Raw genomic sequence first — 14,769 nt, 5'->3', positions numbered from 1 at the left:
GGTTCATATTTGATGCCTCCTTTCTCATTGCCAAGGGGAACTGTTGTAAGAAGCCTGAGCAAAAGATTTTTCCCTCCACACTGTCATTTAAAATAACAAGCAAAAAGTTCATGTTGTAGACGCTGCTTCTGTCCTTTAGATGAATGCCTGACACTTGACAAACTGGTGTGGAGTTCGAGGATGGCCAGCAATGAGCATATACAGAGGCTGCTTCCTCTGGACCTCCACCTTGGCAAACTGAGTGCAGGCCTACTGAGATGTTACCACGGGCTTTCATTTTGTTCTCAAAGGGCATTTTTATTAGCTTCCTGCTAGAAGTATGGAGCCGACTGGAGAAATATTTTTAGGTCTAATCCTAATTGTCTGTAAGAAATTAAAGTACAAAAAAGAAAAGCCAGGCTTTTGAAAACCAGCCTGGCTTGCACTGCTAACTAACTCATGTAGTGAGTGATTAAAAAATGCCAGCCAACAACAGAAAAAGAAGAAAACCCAAAAACCCGAAACCAGAAGAAAAAAGAAAGGTAACAGCAGCAGGAGAGTATGTTGGAGATTCCGTGAGCTCCGTTCCCAGCCGCCTGTCGTGAGTATGAGAAGGCTCAGGTAGCTCTCAGGAATGAAACCCTGCAGGTCTGTGGCGATGACATACCCCTCTGCTACGGACCAGAAGATGATTCCGACACAGCTCATTATATTTCTATTTCTGACTAAGCCCATTGTTGGATTTAATGAATAAGTGATGTTTTGAACTGATAAACACCCTGCAGCAAATTTCCTATTTTATGTTGTGATGAACAAGCCAATAGATTTCAGGAAGCCTGTAAAGGGCCTTTAACATATGATTTCAGACTTAATTCAAAGTAGGAGGTGCTTCTCAGAGCTATCTTGAAAGTTTCTCTCACCTCCACCCCCAAAATGGGATAAGATTTCCACAGACTAAGCAGTGTTATCTGTAAAACATGGCAGCAACTGCTACCAACACTGTTGGTAGTTCATTATCACAGAGAAATATCTTGTATTGTGAAATGTAAAAATGTCTATTAACTATTTCATTGTAATCCTTTTAGACACAAAATATTCCCTTTGCTTATCCCACAGTGTGCACCTTCCTCCTCCTTCTCCCTGTATACCAAAGACTTACCTGTCCCACACCCACTTGCTTATGTTTCCAGGCTGATCCTCACACCTTTGATCATGCAATTATGGGCTCCCCATAGGAAACCATTCACTATACCAAAATCAGCAAATGTGAGACCAGCATGAAACAAAAGAAGTTAGATATCAAAATAGATCTTTCTGGGGACTGCCACAAAAGTGGTGTGATTAATTTTTGCATTAAATTTATTAAAAGTTTGCCATGAAAAGATAAACAAAGCTGCCACAAAACTTCTGTTATAGGATGGTGATGTCAAAGACTGTCGTCACTTCGTTGCAGAGTGTGATTCACCTTGCAGTAGAATAGACAACAACATGGTAGAATTAGAAAAACCCAGGACTGAAAACACTAGTTCATACTCACAAATGTGGTTTTTTTCCCCCAAAAGCTTGACAGTTGGTGCTCTTTTCTATGCTTCAGAGACAAAGAAAAATGAAGTCGTAACAGCCTTCAGATAGACTTTTATGAGTCTAAAGACAAAAAGTAATGTCTGGCACAGATTATTTAACTGGACTAAGGGGGAAATTAATTCCCTCTGAGGAAGGGAATTTGATTTACCATTTCCTTAAGGCTGATGGTAGGAGTGGGAGCATGAGAGCCTGCTCTGGTACGTGATGAGGTTTTGCCACTCTCGCATCTTGGCAGGGAAGACTGACCATCATGGATAGAGTTTTTCCTGCCTGTCAGGAAAAACAGAAGGAAACTGACTTTATCCCACAAAGGACTTTTCTGAGATTTCAATCATGGCTGGGTGTCCCTCAGTCCCTCTTTTGTGAAATCTTTTTTCCCAAGACAAAACCAAGCCCTGGAAAAGGAGCAGAAACCAACAGTAATTCAGACAAAAATGCAAGTGCTGCTGGTAGGTTGCAGGGAGGCTCTAAAGGGCAGGGAGCCTTTCCCTGTTCCCAAGGACACATGTCCATGATGGAGAAAGTCCCCAGAGGTTTCATTGTTTTTCTTTCTGCATATCATGTGCCCACTTCCCTGTACCGATGGTCTTCCCACAGGCACCCTCCCTACCCTGACCTCTAACTCCAAGGGTACTTATGGGGGTGCCTTAATGCCTCTGTGCAACACCTCAGATTGGACACTGATGGGAAAAGCTATATAAAACCAGGAACTGAATACTTCCAAGGGTAGTGACGTCTGCGTGTGATTACTTGTTTGGCTGCACTGGCTGAAGCTGTACTGCTAACTCAGCAGACTGTAAGTAGACAGTATTGTCTTTTCGGCGCATTCTGGCTGCAATTCAGGATGTTACTAATAATCTGGAGAGCTATAGAAGGCTTGGATCCTATCTATCAGGAATCATGTCTCTCTCCACATACAGTTACAGGAGGCAAGACTGGGGAGATGATCTTGCTGACAGTTCCCTAATTTAGCAATGAGTGGCAGCATTCGCGGTGGAGACCTGTACCAAATCCATTATTTATTACGCTATTACTTAGGATCCAGAACGGGTGTATTTATTTGTAAGAAAGTCTGTGGACATCTTGATTGCTGTTCTAACATATGTTTATGCATCAGAGTCAATGCTAGGGGGATGCTTTGGTTTTAAATTAGGAACAAAATATCCCCTAAAAGCTAAATATTATACTGTGTCGTTCTATTCTTTCCCCAACACTTACGCCAACACTGAGAGAACACTCCGGCCAAGCTGATGGGCAGCCAAATATAATTTATGGCTTGTTTTAAACTGATTTGTTGACTTCTTGAAAGGCCCTCTCAAAAAGAACAGTCCCCTGAGTCCTAACGATGATAACAGTTGTGTTGCGTCAGCGCTGAAAAACTCTTGGATAACAGTGAACCTATCCTGAGAAATCTTTTTAAAGTGCCTGAACACTGGATTTTCTGAAAAGAAATAGAACTAAAGCTACTGTTTGGTAGTACACCTTGGTTTTCTTCATTCTTTGTTAATTACCACTGATTGGTACACTCTCTTGGTAGCATGAAAATAGTTTCCCATATTCCAGTTCATTAAAAATAAAGATGTGTGTTGTTTAAAGGAGACGCTCCTAATAAGGACATGTTTAATTTCACTTACGTGCAGTGTTGAATTTGCAAGTGATATCAATATGTTTGTGTCTGCATCAGTGTGACCGACAGCGGGGAAACTTCTGAGCTTCATATCAGCAGTAATTCTGCTCTCAGTGCCTCTCTGAAGCAAAGGGCAGCCCCAGCGTGCTGCATGAGGCTGTTCTGCTCAGAGCTTCCTCGCTCGAGGGCAAAATACAAGTCCCCTGCTGTGTATGTGACTCACATCTCTGGGAGCTCGCTGCCACCATACCCTGGCTCCTCTGCCACTGTCCTCCTTGCCTCTGCCCCATGTGCTCCTGGGCAGCCTTGCCTCTGCCTGCCCTGGGAACAGCTGCAGAAGACCATCTACTTTCTAAGGTCTTTCCTCCTCCTATTACTTTTTAACAGTCTCTGTTAAGTTCAATAGTATTGTTTCATTGTTCTTGGTGGAAATACAGTGCTTCAGTCAGAAAGCTGGGGTTTTTTTAAATCTTGGTAGATTTCACATGTTTTCTCTTGTCTCTCTCCTACTTTTACCTGCACCAGATTTACTGTGCTGCAGCTCTGCAAATTTTCATTATCCCGAGTACTTTTCTGTAGGTCTTACTGGATGTTGCTGGATATTAGGCTAGTGAAATCCTAGCTTAGAGATAAAACAATACCACAGAAAGGATTATAAATATGTTCTTGTCCAAGCACATAACAATGGGTGAGCCTGAGTGTGACAGTTTAGATCTCTGATTTCCTCTCACCACCGTGGGAAAAGGAAGCTGCTTCTGTGCTTAGGCAGTAGCCATCGCTTTCTACATCCATGTGGTGAAGGAGGGGTCAGCCCCTCCTCGGCCCTGCCAGCCCCACAGAAACAGGGGTGCAGTGGCTCCCGCTCTGCAGCCTGGCATCGGTGCGTGGCCAGCGGCTCTCGGCAGCATTCACAGCCACACCGGGCTGGGAGGGACCTGGCCCTTGCAGAGAAGTTCTTTTGCAAAATTCAGAATAGGTTAGGGAAGGAGGGGAAATTCTTGCAAACTGCTGGGATTGCAAGTCTGTGAGATTAGTCCAAGGACTTGATATAAGCTCAGGCGAAGCAGATTCACAGCCCTGCGGCCTTCACGGGGGTGTTTTCTTGATCAGGCTTGGGGTTTTTGTGAAACTAAGAGGAAATAATTGTAGTAAAAATGGCATGTCTTGTTCCTTCTTTTCAGGAAAAACACGGAACAAAAATCCAATCCATTTTGTGGCGAGAAAAAAAGAAAGATATTTTAAGGCAGAATATATGTTTTTGTACAATTTCTTGTGGACAACAATTCCTGGTATTAATTGATAAGCCAAAACTAGAACCATTCAAACAAGTGAGACTTCTGTCATTTATTTCAGGGTGAGCAGGTTTTCATACATGTCATAAACAATTACAGTAATTTTCTTTTACCATCTAAACAGGGAAAGCGCTGTACAACCCACACATAGTTAGGTTCTTGTTTTCTCTGAACCAAGTAGATCTCGCTTCTTTTATTGGCAGGTTCAGCTGGGCAGAAGGTGTGTTGCATAGTTTGGTGTCTTTTCTGAACCAGAAAAGAACTCTGGATTTTGGGCCTGCAAAAAATACTTAATGTCTTTTTTTTTTTTTTTCCTCTCTTGGAGGTAAAATTGTTCTGGCTGTTGGTTTTGGTTTTTTGTTTTTTTTTTTTTTTTTGCTTTTAAAGGTTATTTCTTGACAGTTCACATTCCACAAATAACAGGAAGGATACTGTGGTTAACATGTGGTTGCAATTCTGGAAAGTGGCAATACAAATTACAATCTGGGATTCTATATTTTATTGTCTCTCACCAATATCCATGTTAGATCTGCATAGATTGGAAGTGAAGATATTGTAGAAAACTTTAAAAAACATTTTTATAACTATCAGCCATATAAATTCATCTTGACCCTAGGAATGTCAAAGACCGTGCTCTCTGGCCTAAGCATCACAATGACAAAAATGCTATTAGAATTCATTTACTAATTTTCTTGATGATGAAAGAATCAGATTACATCTACTTCACCTCTTATGGCTTGTGAAGAGGAATAGTTATGCTGAAACCTTTTATTATCACTAAAATTGTAACTCTTACTTGCAACTACAAAATTTTATGTAGTAGCATTTAATACTTTGAGGTGTGGAATTGGATTTTTGAATTTCTATTCCTTGTATGCCATTCTTGGAACTGGTGTAGGAATTTTGGCACAGAGAAGCATTTCCCATAATCAAACCTTTTGGTGAAGCCCATATATGAAGGTGCTTTCTGTGTGCAGGGTGTTCTTTAGAACTTTCTTCTATGCTACAGCCGGTAAAACTTGTTTGAAAGAGCCTCGCTAGGCCAGAACATCAGACAGCACGTTCCAGTCACAGCTCTCCCATCAGCTGCTGGCCTCAATTTATCTCTTTAGTCCTGTGCAATATAGCAAAGGTTAAAGCATACAAACAGCACAGTGGGCTGACTTTATCTTTGTTTTGAAATCATAAAATCTCTTTAATTTAAGAAGCAGATAATGCTTTTGCTTGGGAGAGTCAGGTGGCTGAAGCTGTGTGAGCTGGGTGGACTTTATGTTGGACATTAGTAAGAAATTCTTCACAGACAGGGTGATTAGATATTGGGATGGGCTGCTCAGGGAGGTGGTGGAATCACTGTCCCTCGAGGTGTTTAAGGCAAGACTGGACATGGCACTTTAGTGCCATGGTCTAATTGACATGGTGATATTCGGTCCTAGGTTGGACTCGATGATCCCAGAGGCCTTTCCAACCCCATTGATTCTGTGACTTGCCAGGGTTCCCTGAGGGAGAGCAGTAGGTGGTATGGCCAGTGCTTCTAGCGGAGCTCACAGGGACAAAGATAACGGGGGCTTGAACTAGAGGTCGAGGCAGAAGCTCCGGGGTGTCTGACAGGCAGGCCACGGAGTTCAAAGCTGATGCAATCTCAGAGTCTGCTAAACACTTTTTTCTTGTTACAGGCGGTTTTTGTGATTCCCGAGCTCACGCCTCCCTGCTGACAGCCTCTCTGACAGACAGGCTGCCGGGGGGGGCCGTTCGCCGCCTTCCCGCGGCCTTCCCGGGAAGGTCCGCCGAGGCCTTCCCCCTCTCACGGAGCCGCCGCTGGGTCCCAACTCCCCTTCCCGAGGCGGTGCCCTCCGCCCTGGCGGCGCCCGGAGCCCCGCGCCCCCTCCCGCAGCCCGGCGGAGCTCCGCCCGGGCGGCCCCGCTCTGCCTACCTGGAGCCACCTCTATGGTGCGGGGCGGGGCCGGGCGGCGGGGGCGGCGCGGCGGGACGGGCGCCCGGGCCGGCGGCGGCAGCGACTCCCCTTTGTGTCTGGAGCTGCCCGTGCTGTTGGGGCGGACGGGCGAGAGGGGGCGCGGGCGGCGGCGGAGCTCCGGCCCTCGCTCGGCTCCCACCCGCAGCCGGCGGCGGGCAGGGGAAGGAGGCGGAGCGGCCCCTCGCCGGCGAGCCCGGCGCGGGGGGAGGAAGGCGCTGGCAGCGCGGAGAGGCTGAGCCGAGACCGGAGGGAGGAGGCCGGGCCGGGCTGCCCGGCGCTGTGGAAACTCGGGGCGGGCGGCGGAGGAGGGGAAGGGCCTTCGCCCGCGGAGAGCAGCCGGGTGCGCTCGCAGCTGGAGACGCCGAGGAGGGGCCTCGCCGCCCCGGGCCCCACCTTTGTCGGGGTGGCCGGGGGTGGCGTCGGTGCTGCGGCGGGGGCCGGGGCAGCGCGGAGGAGCCCGCCCGGCGCGGGAGGCAGATGGGCCGGGATGCAGCCGCAGCCCTCGCCGTGAGAGCGGGGGGTCTCGCCGCCGCCTTCCCCGGAGCGTGAGGCAGCGAGGAGGGGCCGCCAGAGGACAGAGACCTTTGCCGGGATGGGACGCGGCGCCGCCGTGAGCCCGTAGCTCGCTCTCCGTGCCCGGGCCAGCCCGCGGGGGCCGCGCTGACTGACACCGCTGTGGGCGCGTCTGGATATGTTCCCTTCCCAACCGGGCTCTTTCTTCGATGTCGTGAAGCTGCGTGGGAAATAGCCCGGTTCCCAGCGGGGTCGGGAGCGTGCCGCCGTCCTCCCCGGCGGGGGAGATGCCTCGGGGCTGGGAGGCAGAGCCAGGCGCTTCCCCCGTGTCCGCCGAGCGCTGCCGGCGCCCCAGGCATGAAGGCAGGCGGCTGTAATGGAGTAAGAGCGAAGACGGCTCCCCTCATCTGCCATTTGCCCTTCCAGGCGGGATTGTAAACCGAGAGAGTTGAGGAAGGCTGTGTGAAAGCAGGAGGAATTTCCTCTCGTCGGGTTTTTGGGGTTTTTACCCCCCTCCCCCCCCCCCTTTTTTTTTTTCCTCCTCCTCCTGGCTCGAACCGTGGCTTGCCCAGGTATGCCTGCCTCACTGCAGCACCTTGTGCTGGTGCTCCTGCTCTCCAGTGCCACCCTGCTGCTCGGCACTGCGGCTGGTGAGTAGCCACTGGGTGGAACGAACTGGCCATTTTGGCAGCGGGAAGGGGGTGGGGTCCGCTGGTATTTGGGCACATCCGTGTCTCCTCTCCTTCCAGAGTGGTGTGCATCTATTTCAGCGGCGAAGCCTGATAAAAGTTTTGAAATCCCGATACGTTAAGTGTCTCGGGGAATAAAATGCTGCTTTATTGTGTAAATGAACTCGACCTGCACTGAAGAAGTATGCTTTGCCTAGATCTGCATCTCTTGTCTAATAACTTACTTCAGTTTTGGAAATATATATAATCTTTTTGTTTTGCATACCTCGCCCTTTGTAAGGTAATGCGGGAATTTTTAATATATATTTTAATCTGCAGCAGAGCTGTGCCTGTTTTTGCTGTGGGATCTTCGGGCACAGCCATTTTTAATTTTATCAGCATCGGTGCTTCTATGGGCCTTAAACATGTGCTTCACTTTTATAACAGACTTACTGTAATGTGTAATTTTTTTTTCTTGGAGGAGAGATCTGAAGCAAAAATGTAGCTGTGATTATAGAACAATAACACAAAACACTGTTGAGGAATGCTGACAAATCTTGAAGGGTACTCTTTTTTTAATAACAAGAAGTTGGGAGCAGATTTGCTAAGAGCATCCTTACTCATATTTTTGGACACTCTAGTCCTATTTTTTATTGGGTTCGGAAGCTCAGTGTTAGATATGTAGAGTACTGGAAGAGGGATGTGGATTGGTCTGGCATCTTTTGCTTTTCTGTCACGGTGACAGATTAGCATGTTGGAGCCTTCTGAGTGTTACCCAGCTTTGTTAGGCAGTAATACCAATTGTTCTTGCAGTATGCGTTTTCCAGCAGTTTTGGAAGATTACTACGACTTTTGTGTCGTTTTACCGGTCCAGATCCAATTTGCAGTGCTTGCTTTTTTTAGTGTTATTTTGTAATCTGCTGTGTATAGTTCATAAGTGAATCTTCGTTTAAAAAATTGCTGAATCTTGCTAAGATAACCCAGCAAGCTGATGGTAGTTTGCGTATTATATTTCAGTGAGGTCTTAAAATTTATTTGTCAAAGTTGAAGATACTTGGTGTCATTATTAGGAAAATCCTGTAAATGACTTTTTTTCATCATTGACTGGATAGTCCCTGATTTTCTTGCTTCTGCTTATTAAGAGGTCTCTTTCAGGAAGATATTTAAATGAAAAGGTTGATGTTGCCTATATCATCCTGACCTTTGACTGCCATTATTTTAGATTGATGTCTGCAGCGTCTCTCTGTGGTAGTTTCTGAGGAGTGTTTTTTAATTTTTTTTTCCCTTTTCTCTTTCTTTAGCTGGGGGAAGGGACTTCTGAAGGTCAAAAATCTCGGTTTTTAAAGCACACGTGAATCAAGAATGCCCAGCATCTCAACTTTTCTTTCAAATGTATTTTTAAAAAAGTGTAGGCTTTTTTCCCCCTTTGTGAAAACTTCAATGCCCTGATGAAGGAGAAGGGTTACTGAAGGAGCGAGTACGCATTTGTACCAGGCCAAGGGCTGGGCAGGTGCGGTAGGAGCCCATCTGCGCGGTTTTGCCGATTCACCTCAATTCTGACCTGGCAACAGCATTCCCAGTATTTCGGTTCTGGTTTTTACCTTTCTAAAAGGGTATTAGCGATGCCAGCTTGGTTGGTTGTTTTGTGAATAGGAACCTATTTTCCCATTGTGATTTATTTCTTAATTGTGCAGTTTTAACAATTCTAGTTTTAAAAAACCTTGGTCATAATCCTCTGTAAGAGTAATTACGTGGATGATTTGAGCTGTAGTTAAAGATTTTAATGGTTGATTTTAAGTTTACACTGCATTTCAGAAAAAAATGTCTATACATGGGGAAGCTACACTAATGTGTAATTCTGCCCTTTTATGTTCATGAAAGAGCCAACACTCTTTCTTCTCTTCCCCTCCCCCAAAGTATGAACTGTATGCTCCCATCAGAGTGAAAATGCTGCCTTTGTAGCTTTGAAACCCCCTATTAATTCTTACTTCTGATTAGTGAATGGATACTATATCTCAGCAGTGTATAGAATTGAGTGTTTATAAATGCAAAATCATGACATCAGAGGGAAGGTATTTTCATAACAGGTTTTTAAGTTTCTGTCTGGAGGATAATATCTGGACCTCTTTGTAGAGAGCTCCACAAGGACCTGGGCTTAGTATGGACAGGAAAGGGAAGATAAAAAGATGCATAAAGAGGATGACCAGAAAAAAAATCTTACAGTGGGTTTGGAGATGATAGTTCTACTCATAATGTAGAATATGAATGAAGAAAGAAGGTGGTTCTTCTTTCACTTTTGTAATTGAAGATATAATAAAAAACTAGCTCTAGATTCAGTAATATTTGCTGATTATTAGGAGGAAAATAATACTGGCTTCCTTCATAAAATACAGATCTTAACAGTTATCTGGTAGCTCTGTGTTTAAATCATGTAATAGTCCTTGTAAAGAGAAATGCTACAGTGAGGACATCTTACTGATAATAGTCTTGGGCAGAGGTTTAAAAAGTAGTATTGGACAACAGTGGTTTGTGCCACTTTGTTCTTTATTTCTCAAATTATTTGGAATACCTATTTCTAAGTCTTTTTCTTAGAACTGTGAGAACTATTTATATGCCTGTAAATTGTAGAGTATTCTGATGTGTTAATCCTGGGGGTTTGTGCCTGAAGAGGTGGTTGGTGAACCTTTGGGCTCTTCCCCAGTATTGCTAAAGAATTTTGTTTGGGTGTTCATACGGACCAGATATTAAAGATATAATCGTTCCTCATTTCACTTGCTTGCGTTCTGTGATATGCAATACTAAACCACTTTTCCTTCTTTATACATGTCCAGGGTAGACAGCATTCCGTTGTCTAATGTGTGAATTATTTGTGGGAAGTATAACGTGAAAATTAAAGCAAACAGAATATGGTTTTATCTTTGGGAATATTTCCATAAATCTATGTCTGTGTGGTTCATCAGGGCTGTAAAAATTAAAGTGTGTAAGGGATTGGATAGAGATTGAAATATTTTTTTTAATGATCATTTTAATTATTAATCAAAATGAGCAAGCAGAAGCATCTTTATCTAATTCTGTCTTGCCAGTTAAAGTTACTTTAGTATCTCAACATAATTTTTTTGAAATATGAATTGTGTGACACGAGGAAAAGCCTCCTTTAGCTGTCCAACTCAGTTCTTCTAATTCAGTGTTTTGAATTACTAACTGACTCTATGCATCTTGTGTATAAAAGTGGTTTTTTAAACCTATCTGCACCCCAATTTCTACTTATTTACGAAAGCTGTGCCCACTGTTTATGGCTTATTCAGATGAAATCTAAAAATTAAATTTATTTTTCAGTTTGTCTTGGGAGCTGTCTCAGAAATACTAACCTAGGAGATGGAAACAAAGCTGTTTTCTTGGGGAGCACACTGGTATGCCTGATGGATAACCTCACATAGAAGCACAGCCTGTGTGCCAGACTCGGGCTTCATTAGCTGCCTACTTGTGTAAAGAAAGCCCAGGATCCTGCCCAGAACCATTCACCTCGCTGAGAAGAGCCCATTTTCCATCAGGTGTATCAGCCTGTGTGAACCTCTGTGATATTTCAGCTAAGCTGCTTCCAGTTCCCAAGCAAACTTCAGTGCTTGGGTACTGCACCATGCAGTGTGGGCACAGCCTGTGAGGAAATGGAAGCTGTGCTCATTCGTTGAACCCAAATTTCAAGCCCTGAGACACTACACAGATGCCTCACTTCAGTGTGAATGGTTCTGCCCTCAAAGGAACCACATATAAAAGGCTGGCTGAATTGTCTGCCTGCCCTTCTCTGGTGAAGGCAGGCAAACCTCACTTCACCCTGGACAGACAGGGAAGCATAACTGTATCTCTTATAAATATTCCTATGGTGAAGTTTGTTGAAGTGGTTGTTTTGATAGCACCTCTCTAGCACTTATTTCTCTAAAAAATAATTTGTTGACTTTTACATTGTTGTCCCCCCCTCCTTTTTATACTCCATTAAGTATTTCTCAGTAGTCTGTGTAGTCAGTGGCGTTGTTTCCTTGGCAGATACCACTCTCCTACACCTTTCTCACCGAAAAGATGTGAAAGTTGCTGTGTTGGGTTCTTCAGAAATGTTTTATTCCTAACAGCAGAGTGCATGGCACTGGAGCTGTATTGTGTTTGGACTCAGTCTGGCTGTGCCATGAAAATGTGCTGTCATTTTCTGGGCAGACTCTAACTTTATACCAGGGCTGTGAGTTGAGTGTAAAGTTTCATTCGGAACAAAATGTTTATGCCCTGAATAAAACGGGCTGGGTGATGCTTTGTGTTGGGTAGGACTGGAATCTGTGCATAGCTTACAGGCAGCAAGTATTAATTTTATTAAGCTTGTAGACTTAGTGGAGCTGCTCACTGCTTGAATTTGAATTTTAAAAATAAGTGAAATACAAGAACTGTTTTCCAAAAGACTGACATTTCAGTATGCAAACTGATTTCTGTGGGGTGGTTTTTATTGTTTTGTTGTTGTTTGTTTGCTTGCTTTTTTTATTTGTTTGGGGGTGGGTTTTTTTCCTTTTTCTTTTTTTTCCTCTGAAACATACGTTCACAGAAACGCAAGGCTGGAAGTGACTTCTCCTCTGTTTCCTCCATGGTCTGGTTTTGTAAGCACAGATAATAATGTCTGTCTAACACCTCTAAAATCTCCGGTGAAGAGGGATTTCACAGGCTATCTAGGTAGTCCGTCCTCTTACAGTGCTTAATTATCATCATGTTTTTCATAACGCAACAGCAGTAGGTTTTTTTTTCCCCTCTTTTCTAATGCAAGATTGTTTAAGATATGCCTTAATTAATATGTGGCAATCCACCTGAACATGTAGTGTGGAGTACACACACAGACAATTGCCAGGGAATATCAGTCTCGATATTCCTGTGTTGAAGCCCAGTGTCTTGAGCTTGGCTGCAGGAATTTTTGATGGAAGCCTTGAGTTGACCATTAGTGTTTTAAAATGCAATTATTGCAATTTCCAAAAACTGTTTTTGAAAACTTGTGCTATTCCTAAATTTCAGTTTCTGATGATGCTTTCCTGACTCAAGGGGTCTGTTAATCTGTTAATTGCAGAGCTGGAAGCTTGGCTGAGCAGCAGAAGTGGATCTGATAGGAGAGGTCAGTCTGGGGGTGTGATGAGGAGGAAGAAAGACTGAGACAGGAGAGATTTGAAAGGATGAAGGATTCAATCTGGTTTACTGTGGGATGAGAACCAAGGAGTATTAGACAGCCAGACAGAGATAGTGTCTAAACTTCTGTCAGACTTGTTTGGAGAATGAATGGAATGAAGCTTTTGCAGCGGAGAGAGAAAGAAAGCATAGTTGTAGGTGGCAGTTTTGAAGATTTCTGTTCCCTTTTGTGAGAATGAATGAGAGACCCAATCATTTAGATGCTGCCTTTACCTTTACCTCCTCTCAGTTTTGTAAGTTTGGAAACCACAGGCTTTTGGGTGGTGATGGCGTTTTGTTCCAAGTCACTGGGATGTGTCAGTTTTGTGAATTGCCTTCTTGAGTTTGCATCAAATCACATTTTTTGTTTTGAACTCTAAATGTGTCTGCCTTCTGCATCTCTCAGTACTCTGTATTTTCTCTTTGGTTAATTTTTTCTATGAGAAAAGGAAGTAAAAATAGGCACTATGGACACAGAAGACTGTCACTGACTACTGTGAACTCTTCCATCTCCATGTCTAACTTCTGAGTCTGCTGGCTGATTTCAGTCAGATGTGAAAGATGCTTAAAGTCTTGAAAGATTAATTTGCTACTGTTTTCGTGAAAATTATTCAGTTAATAGAGGAGACAATCCCAAGATAGAGGTTTCCCAAGGGGAAAGAGGAGCAGAACTCAGCTCAGGTAATCCTCTGAGATTACCTGGCTGCCCTGTCAGTGCAGAGGTGCTGGCAAGTGTGTTGGTACATACACTGTTCTGGACTAAGCACAGTATATTTTGTCCTCTGTTCACTCAACATGCCATAGGAGACCTGGGGCAAAATGGGGGATCCCTTTTGTAGGAAGCATGGGAGTTGGCTAAGAAGTGTGGGATAAGGGTCAAATTTTAGGCTATTAGTTCACTGCTTGTGGAACAACTGGTGTTTCTGAGACAATGTAGTAGCCAATTTTTTTGACTGAGCTTGCAAAACAATGCCCAGATCACCTTACTGAATGGCTATCATCCACTTATGAACTTCATGGTGTGTATGAGTAACTTGCATGGGATGCATTGTTTTTCACACTTTCAGACTGGATTTTGCTATACACTGTAGTTCAGATATCCAACACATTAAGCTTCCTTATGATCTTCTTTTCAACAGTGCTGTAACTTAGACTTTTCCTGTGGTCCCTTTTAATGTTTTTGCTATGTATTATACTTGCTTCAATCTGTGAAGTGCATGAAAAATAGTTTTATTATTTGTTTAAGCAGGAGTAGTGGAAAGGCACATACTGTCACCTTCTGGGCTGGAGTAAATGGCAGACAATGACACAGGCAGTGGCACAGGGAACCTCTGATCTTCTGTACTGACTGCCAGCAGCAAGTGGGCAAGGTAATGCTAACAGTGGTGCACAGCAGCTCTTGCTATTATGCTTAGCCAAAAGCTGATACTACATTCATGCTCCTTGTTCCACTGTAATGGTTTTTCTATTTTAGTTGCTAGCAGGAGGAGGCTTTTTTTTTTTTTGTAGTGAGATGACTGTAAGTATGATCGAAGGTCATGTATGTTAATTGGGCTCCTTAGTTTATGCATTAGAGAATGCAGCACTTAATTAATATCAAAGTGCTGGGCGTTGGCAGTGTCATCTCTCGAGCTCGTCATTCTTGACGTGAAGAGCACTTCCCTCTGCATAAGTCACAAAGGTCAGCTTTACCTGATGTGAGAAGCTTTAAGGTAGTTCAGTGACAGGAAGGACTGACTAAACGTGCTCTACTGCTCTTGCTTTTGCCTTATGAGGCTTCCTCGGAATGGTTTGGTTTCTGCTGGAAATAAAACATTTTATTTCTGCAACCAAAGCAGCAGATACTTGCAACAAAACTCCTAGACCATCCATGCTAGAGAACCTTTATTAGATTTTTCCAATAACTTAAACTAATCCACAATCCTTTGCTATTCGGAATTTTTGTTA

At 44.0% G+C, this 14,769-nt stretch overlaps 2 protein-coding genes across 3 annotated transcripts in view; one reads left to right on the top strand and one right to left on the bottom strand.

The window, feature by feature from the left end:
* Positions 1–1,301: 1,301 nt before the first annotated feature.
* LOC120324893 (proline-rich proteoglycan 2-like) lies at positions 1,302–7,381 on the bottom strand. The gene is made up of 4 exons (XM_039389627.1): positions 7,232–7,381; positions 6,413–7,187; positions 1,712–1,833; positions 1,302–1,444 (listed from the first exon to the last, which is right to left on the bottom strand). The coding sequence occupies exons 1-4, from the start codon at positions 7,379–7,381 to the stop codon at positions 1,406–1,408; spliced, it is 1,086 nt and encodes a 361-aa protein (XP_039245561.1). The 3' UTR covers positions 1,302–1,405.
* Positions 6,565–14,769, top strand: part of BMPR2 (bone morphogenetic protein receptor type 2) — a 108,579-nt gene continuing 100,374 nt past the window's right edge. For both annotated transcript variants that reach the window (XM_039389632.1, XM_027731565.2), the window contains exon 1: positions 6,565–7,617. In XM_039389632.1, the coding sequence (XP_039245566.1) occupies positions 7,542–7,617 (76 nt within the window). In that variant the 5' untranslated portion in view covers positions 6,565–7,541. The remainder of the gene's footprint in view (positions 7,618–14,769) is intronic.

Source organism: Pipra filicauda, unplaced genomic scaffold (assembly GCF_003945595.2).
Source record: "Pipra filicauda isolate LSUMZ 115617 unplaced genomic scaffold, ASM394559v2 scaffold74_size2892960_pilon, whole genome shotgun sequence".
Lineage (NCBI taxonomy): Eukaryota > Metazoa > Chordata > Aves > Passeriformes > Pipridae > Pipra > Pipra filicauda.
This window is presented reverse-complemented; position numbering and strand designations above follow the sequence as displayed.

Excerpts from the sequence above, each read along its gene's own strand:
- LOC120324893 (XM_039389627.1), bottom strand. The coding sequence starts at position 7,381 with ATGGCAGATGAGGGGAGCCGTCTTCGCTCTTACTCCATTACAGCCGCC. Across the intron at positions 7,188-7,231 it reads CCCCGCCGGGGAGGACGGCG|CTTCACGACATCGAAGAAAG; the intron begins GCACGCTCCCGA and ends TTTCCCACGCAG. Across the intron at positions 1,834-6,412 it reads CACCATAGAGGTGGCTCCAG|GCAGGAAAAACTCTATCCAT; the intron begins GTAGGCAGAGCG and ends TTTTCCTGACAG.